Source organism: Coffea arabica, chromosome 11e, assembly GCF_036785885.1.
Source record: "Coffea arabica cultivar ET-39 chromosome 11e, Coffea Arabica ET-39 HiFi, whole genome shotgun sequence".
In the NCBI taxonomy this organism is placed as follows: Eukaryota; Viridiplantae; Streptophyta; class Magnoliopsida; order Gentianales; family Rubiaceae; genus Coffea; species Coffea arabica.
The window spans coordinates 59,383,823-59,391,811 of NC_092331.1; the positions used below are offsets into that span (position 1 = coordinate 59,383,823).

General features: G+C 36.7%; 1 protein-coding gene across 1 annotated transcript; it reads left to right on the forward strand.

Annotated features, from left to right (window-relative positions):
* The first annotated feature begins 198 nt into the window (after positions 1 to 198).
* Positions 199 to 1,154, forward strand: LOC113716315 (uncharacterized). Its single transcript, XM_027240598.2, has one exon. The coding sequence runs from the start codon at positions 298 to 300 to the stop codon at positions 904 to 906; it is 609 nt and encodes a 202-aa protein (XP_027096399.2). The 5' UTR covers positions 199 to 297; the 3' UTR covers positions 907 to 1,154.
* The last annotated feature ends 6,835 nt before the right edge of the window (positions 1,155 to 7,989 follow it).

A 7,989-nucleotide genomic window follows, 5' to 3' on the forward strand; every position in this document is an offset into this window, starting at 1 on the left:
CATTACGGTACCAAGAGAGAATATCTCAAAAGTGTATTTGTAAGTTGATTTGCTTTTCTAGATTTAACAAAAATCAAAAGAAAATTTTGCTCAAATCAGGCATAAAGTTAGAAATGAACAAGGCAAAATTAGAGGATAAGAAACAAAGTAGAAAATAATTTCAGGATTTCCCCAGAAATTGTGACTGAGTGCATGCCACGTAGACAATTGTATCCACTCAAAATCGGAGAGAGAAGAAAAACTCCAAAATCTATCGAGAACAACTACCATAACCGTTTATGTCTGAACGGATAAACCATGGCAATGGCTAGCGCCACCACTTCGGCCAGCTCCACCACCCCAATTCTCTCCCCCACCACCGCCACCACCACCTCAATCTTCCACCAATCCCTCCACACCGTTCCCAAACTGCCTTTCTCCAAACTCACCTCAAAATCCCTCATTAGACCAACCACCAAGCTCCAAGTGTCTAGCTCCAAGCCCGCCACCACCGCAACCACCACCACCATCAAAGTCGCCCAAGAAACCGTCTTTTTTGATGGTGGAGCCCACTATGGTGACCTCTTAGCAAACCTTCTTCTGGGTTTCACTCTTCTTTGGCTGCCATTAACTTTAGCTGCAGTTTTGAGGGCATTTTTCTTAAGGTACAGGTTTACCAATTTGAGGGTCACAGTTATTTCTGGCCTAACTGGTCGAGATAGAAGTGATTTTTCATATAAGGTGATTAAAGATGTCCAGGCTGTACCGAGATTTATTGGTGAATGGGGTGATATCATCATTACTTTGAAAGATGGAACTAAGGTGGACTTGAGAAGTGTTCCTAAGTTTAGGGAAATTGCAAAGTATTGCCTGAAAATGGCTGAGCAGCCTGTGGTTTTGAAGGAAAGTGGACCTAAAGGGTTTTGATTTGTGGGTTCCTTTTGGGAGAGGTATGTAACGATACATGGTTTCTAAGGATTATTTGTCTAATGTTGAGTACTTGTGTGGTACATTGGTTTTGGCAGATGCTTTTGTATACAAATTCATGATTTAATTATTCAGTTTTCTTCAAATCCTGATCTTTTGTTGGATTGTGGTTCGCCTGTAGTTATTGTAAGTTTAGCTTGTGAGAAAGGCTTGGTGGCTAGACTGTGAAATGCAATCTTCTTTATGTATCTATGTTATCAGTGTTTGCATAGTTGCTTCACGGCGATACTCTGAAGCCCAATTCCACATAAGTTTTTTTACTACTGCTTTCAAGGTAAGAACGGAGAAATCGAGCAGAACAAAAAGAAGAAAAATAAAAAATAGAAAATACCAAAAAATTAAAGAGGTCCATATCCAGGCACTAAGATAATACACATAAAAAAGTGCCATGGTAGATTCGATCCATCAATGGTTAATCCCAGTCTTAGAGTTGCGCCAATGATCCATCAAAAAAATTTTCTCCACCAGTGGGATTGCGTGATCCTTATTCATCAAGGTGGTAGGGTGAAGACAGTGCAATCTGATGAAGAAATAAAATGAAACGGTAGACTCCTTCATGGCTCACAAAAATGCAATTATCTGAATACAACACCTTTTTTTTTTTTTTTTTTTTCCCTTTCACGACGTCTACTAAATCTCCTTCATCTGTAACCCACCAACCCACCTACTCCTTAATTTTTCTGAGGGGCTTCTTGACCATTTTCATGGCCTCTTGAAGCTTTTTCCAGGTAGATGAAGCTTTTTCAGCTGCACTAATATTGTGTTGTATGATCATCTCTTTCGAAAGAAGCTTTTTTGTGGATAATTCAGACCTTTTGGTCGCTTATGGTGGACATCTTCTCATTTTAGGATAGAGCATAATTTTGTTTTTCCAGAACCTATATCATGACTATAATGTTTGGTCATCTTCCCACGGATTGAATGAAAAAGAACCAAAATGAATTGAAACCAACTTAAAAGCTTTAAAAGAAGAAACAATGGGGTTACTCATTCATTGGACTTTTGACCAATGTTCAGGTTCATTCTTTTTTCTGTTTGTTAATGCAACTTCTTGAGAAAAGCATTACTTATATGACTCTGTGCGAAATTGAGAGAGAAAAGCAAGTGGTGTCTAGTCACGGCTGTAGCATAGCAGGCCAGTCTCATATTCATGAATTCTTGTATTTGTGTGTGGCATCTTTATTGAAAGGTGTTAAAAGAGTGTGACCCATATTTGGGATGGAATATTTTTAATATTCACTTCCTTTAGCACACTTTGCACTTTACCAGTTATAAGGTAATATTGTCCTTTTCCATAGCAGCAAATTAAGCATTGATTCAGATGAATGTAACAGTTTTGTTTTAAGCGATAGGCTCCTTCTTAAAAGATATTCATCAGAAATGATACTCAGAGCTCTTGAATACATTTGATTTCAGCATCGAAAGAGAAGGTTTCATTGGATATCCTCAAAGATCATATCTATTGCAGCCCCCTCAAATAAATTCGATAATTACACAAGGATAGAGGGGGGGGGGGGGGAAAAAAGAAGCACCCTGTCCTTTAAACATTTAAGAAGACCATCCCCTTTCCTTCTTTTCCCTTCACCACTTGGGATCATCTTCTTAATTCTATGCAATGTTTTAGTTGTTTCTTTCCTCCGGCTTTTCCTTTCAAATAATCTGTTCAGTTTTTTTACGAACATCATAGTATTGCTTAACTCTTGTGAAGTACCACTGTGTCCTTTAGTAAGGATGTCTGCACTTGATTTGTCTACCATTCCCTTTGCTTTTCTTCTTTACATGCCAGTTCAGAATGCCTACCGCAGCTTCGTCTTTCACTTTCTAGTAAACAATGAAGCCGTATCTGTACCTTCATCACAACATGTCACTCTCTGGACAGCAATTTGCTAATACTTTTTGTCCCCTTTAACTTTCATTCCATTTCGTGGTCCGATTTTCAGCCAATTCTAGGATCAAACTCCAATTTACTTGTTTTCATTACAACAATTGCATATCATGAAAAATAAGTAATATCCTAGTTTTTTCTTCTCCAATTTTTTTTTTTTTTTTTTTGGGGTTAAACCAAAAGAAACAGTAAAAAGCCCTCAAACGAAATTAGAGCCACATTTTCTATGTTGTGAAAAGACACAAGATACATTGAGTGAAGTGAATGGTCTTCTTTTCTGTTTTTTCTTTTTAAAAAAATCTTGCGGTAAACTTTTAAATTGAAAGAGGTGGAAAATGAGGGAGCAAGAAACCGGAACTGGGGCAATGTAAAACGTGTCCTATTTTTCATGATGATTGGCGAGGCAAATCACTTTGTCATTACTCATGAGGCAACAATTCTTAATTTTAAAAATAATTATCATACTTTTAATACAAAAAAACTAGTGAGAAAAGTTTCCATCATCTTCCAAGTGAGGAAGACCAATGTAACATCGTAACGTAGAAAACCAAATAACCAATGAAATGGAACAGAGTGGGGGTGATAACAAGGAATCCGGCCATCAACTCATCGCAAAAGGAATAAGAGAATAAAAAGCCAAGTTGATAGGAATTAAAATGGGGGCATAGGATTCTCAAAACCTTTATCTTTTACGAGAGCGTGCTTTGCAGAAAAAGATGACTGAAAGAAAATCTATACGCCTTATGACCTTAAAAAGGTTGCTCTAATGTCACAAGACTCACAACTCACAAAGAGAAGTAGGGGTAGCCCACAACCATTGGAGGAATCCCAAGCATGTCAACCCTACATTCTCATAAAGCCAAACTATCAGCTCAATTTTTCATCCCATACCCACACGTGGGGTCTTTTTTTCTTTGCTTTTTCATGGGATTAAAACATATAGTAGTAATCTCTGTATCAAAGTGCATGTGTGAGTATATGTATATATATAAGTGCATGTATTTGTGTTTTCTTAGGGGAACAGTGAGGTTGGTCCTTTCCAAGAAACAGGAAGTGGATTGAGCAAGGCTACCTACTTTGAGGCTATTTTAGTTTTACATTAATTCAATGAAAAGTACTGCTTGTAAAATCTGCTACAGGAAAGATACTTCTTTGTAAAATGCATCACAGGAAAGATATGTACTGTTATGAACTTGAGGAAAGACGGATATAAAGACATCCAACTCGCAAGAAAAACAAGAGAACTGCAAAGTGAAAGACTTGGTATATAATAAATCAGAACACTCGTTACTGCTAGTAATTATGCTTTCCCCACCAATGTACGTAGCTTAAAATTCTCTCATCTTTCTTCGACTTCATCATTATGTTGTTACCTTTTTACTAGCCTAACTCAATATAGTGAATGGAGATGTCCAAGGGAGCGCCTACTATTTAGATTGTTCACGGGACCCCTTTGGATGAAAAGTGGGATGGATTACCCTTTCGTTATTGATAACATGATTAGCTAAAGCACAAACAACAATAGCAATTAAAACGTAGTACTTAGGAAGATCTTTAGGCAAGGTTTTTTGTTACATTCTTCTAAAGGCAGATCGTGATCTATTAAAGTTGGTCCGAGACAGCTTATTTTACTTTTGGTCGAAAATGCTGAAAAAGCACAGTAAATGTTGGGAAATTTTTGTTACGACTTTTTGAGGTAATCAAAGTATCAATTAGTTGTGATAAATTTGACAAAGTAACCATTTGGTGGTTATCTGTCCATACAAATCTTTTACCAAGATCAACTATGTTTATGTTTATGTTGTGTACCCATCATACATTTCGAAACCCTTCACCTATTGGTGAAAATTTTGAAAGCATCATGTAAGTATATGATTTAACTTCTACAATTTTTTTTTCCTCTTAGTAAATTTTTTGTTGATGTCAGCTATACATGAGAAAGAATGCCTATAATATTCAAATAGAACATAATGTAATAAATCAAGCAAAAATGCTTGCGGTTTACTTCAACGATCATATTCAAATAAACATATTGAACTTATTAATAAAAAAAAAAGAATTTTTTTTTTTCAAATTCTTGATAGAACTCAATGAAAATAGCCCCTCAACTTACTCGACAATTACAGCCTCCAGTGGAATAAAAATATGGGATTACTTGTTTTCCCCTGATAGTAGATTAAAGCCATAACAACTAACCCAAAGACGCAGAAGAGAACAAAAGAAAGCTAATGATAAAATTATTGAATTCTAGTACTAAATGATCATTTGAAGTGTCTTTTTGTTTGGATTGTGCCACAAAAGGCCCACGTGTTTGTGTTGTTTTCCTTTCTTGAACTCATTAGATGTTTTTTCTTTAATTTTTTTTCCCTTGGTTCTTAATATTTTCTGCCGTAGAAAGGACAGGAAAAAAGAAAAATTGATGTTGAGTAGAGTACACTTGGCAAATCTTGATTGATGCGGTGGCCGCGCGAGTTGAAATGATGAGGATTTCATCAAGCAAAAAGAGAACGCATTAAGCCCCACCTGAAGCCATCAATCTCTTTGGGAACTTGGGCCTCCCCCATCCCCAACTCTAAGCACCACTTTTGATTCTTTTCTTCCGCGCAATCATAATCTTCACTCAAACTAGCTATTTACCTTTCAAATGGTGATCCAATTAGAGTCACCTCTGATCATCAAGATTGAGACGAGTTTAAATTTCATTATTTTATTGTCATTACTCCAAGTCTTCTTTTTTTTTTTTCCTTTAAAAGGGAGAGCTATTATTCAGGTATAGGTTAATGAAGCAAAAACAAGTGAAATTTAGCAATCTTTAAAGCTTCTGGCCCCTCTCTGCCCCTTTTGGAGGATGTGCAAATAGTAATGAATATTGATACAGAGGGTAGGTCATTATCTGTATGAACCAGAAAGAACAAACAAGAATTATACGAATTGAATTTTACTCCATTTTGACCATAAGAATAACCTTAAAGTACGGAAAAAATGGCTTTAGCAGTTCAAGGCCAGCAGCATTATTTTTGTGGAAGGCATGGGTCTAACTACAGCCTCAAAAGATTTAAAGAAAATCCCACTTTGCAAGCGATCTAGCTTTTACTGCCCTACCATTTTTCCAGTTTGAATGATGCCTATTCTTAACAAACAACGCTCCCGGAAATCATTTCGATTCTTGCAAATCCAAAAAAAGTTTTCTTGGTGAATATACGTGAATGTATTTTTTTTTTTTCATCTCCTCTGAATTGAGTAAAAGTAGATGCGCTTAAGGTTCAAATAAAACTGGAGAAGGATTCATGATGAAAGTACCTTCAATCAAATGTTCATATAAATCATGATTCTCTCCTCCTTTATGATCCTTTGTTTGTTTGTCACTAAGATCATTAGTCAATAAATCAACGCATTGTTTCAAGAGATGCTATAACTGCATTCAAGCTCATCATTAGGACATTCGGCTCTGTCATTGAATGTTTTAATCTGTCAAATAATAATGTTTGATTTGAACACTTTTAGAGATACAAAGACCCTTAAAACTCGTTGGTCAAACCCAAACCCCATTATCACGTGCTGCTTGGCAGAGAGAATCTATGACCATATAAGGCAGCATGGACAGGTGAAATGGTGAACTGCTTTTGCATTCTCACCGATAATTAAATTACTCTAAGAGGGGTATGGTAATTAAGCTTTTATCTTAACATAAGTGTAATACAATCCCTTGAAACATAAAAAATGATCTAACGTGGGCTACTATTTTAAAAAAAAAAAAAAAAAAGGATACGTGTCTTCGGATTTTAAGCAAAAAGACAGAAAAGATCATGCTTTTGAATAGTGATAAAAGCGAGATGTGAAGACAAAATAGTAGTATAATCTAATCAAGCCAGGGAAGATAGAACAAGGCCATCCAATAAAACGAGATAGATATAAATATTGGATGGATGGCCATGGACTACCCTTTTCATTATCGATTACCACGACTTGAATGGATCACGGACAAATTTTAGGCATAATGAAAAAGATCAATGAGGTGAGTGGAGGGCGGAATTTTCTTTTTGAAAATCATGGCATTGTTGTTTAGTGTTAAGCCAATAGAGCTAGAGCTATGAAAAAAAGTGTGGGGAGAGTGGAAGAAGCTTTTGCCTAGGGTGCCGTCCCCGTCGGGGGGCTGGTCTTTTTTGGTATCTTCTGGCTCTTTGAGGGCTGCCTGTGGTTGTGGGACAATCCTCCACCGACCTCTCTCCCCTCTGCTAGGTCTAGTCTTCTCTGCTTAGTCCTCCACCATCCCTTGTTACCTTCCCTTTTTTCATGCAACACTTGGATTCCCTCTCCAAAATGCTTTATGTTTTCTTTCCAAGCATCGAGTGGGGGGTAACTTACTCACATTACACACCTAAGTAATAAGCATATGGCAAAGTTCGGTGGCCACCAAAAAAGAGATTTAGTTCTCTCTTTTGATTGTAGATTAGGTTTCGAATCCTATCTGTAATAAAAAAAATTTAAAAGAGGTAACAGAGCACCCCTTATACATCGGCTCTTTAGACTTCCCTTCCCTTTATATTATGATAGATTAGATTATAGAAATGTTATCGTTGCCGTAAAAAAAAATGGTAGGTTATAAAAATGTTATCGTTGTCGATTTAAATAAAAAAAAGAAAAAAAAAGACGTTTCTAGGAGTATCAATAATCTTATCCGTCAAAAAATATTCTTTTAAGCAGTTATCATGGATACTAATAGTTTTGAATTTCAATTTTTTCCAATGTGATGTCAATAGCTATTGTATTCAACATTTTACAGAGTACGGTATGAGCAAAAAATGATGTATAGGAACCATGGATATTCCCACAAAAGGGTCCATGATATTAGGTGATAGTACTATCACATTGATTTTGTAGTTTTGTTTAATCATGAAATATGAATCCATGAATGCCTCCTTTGGCGGGACATTTCGCCATCAAGAAAGAGACGAATGAGGCTGGAACCGGCCGTGACTGGGCGGGGCTCCACCCTTTGCAAAAATGCAATTTGATTAAATAGGTGGACACCATATCAGAGTGCTTTCCACTTGGCGGTCAAATTTCAGGTCCACGTAGGAATGGATGCCAGCATAAACCGTTATTGGGTGGGCAGTCAGGTCTAGTCTAGGACTCTA

Coding starts and splice junctions, on each gene's coding strand:
- LOC113716315 (XM_027240598.2), top strand. CDS start 298: ATGGCAATGGCTAGCGCCACCACTTCGGCCAGCTCCACCACCCCAATT.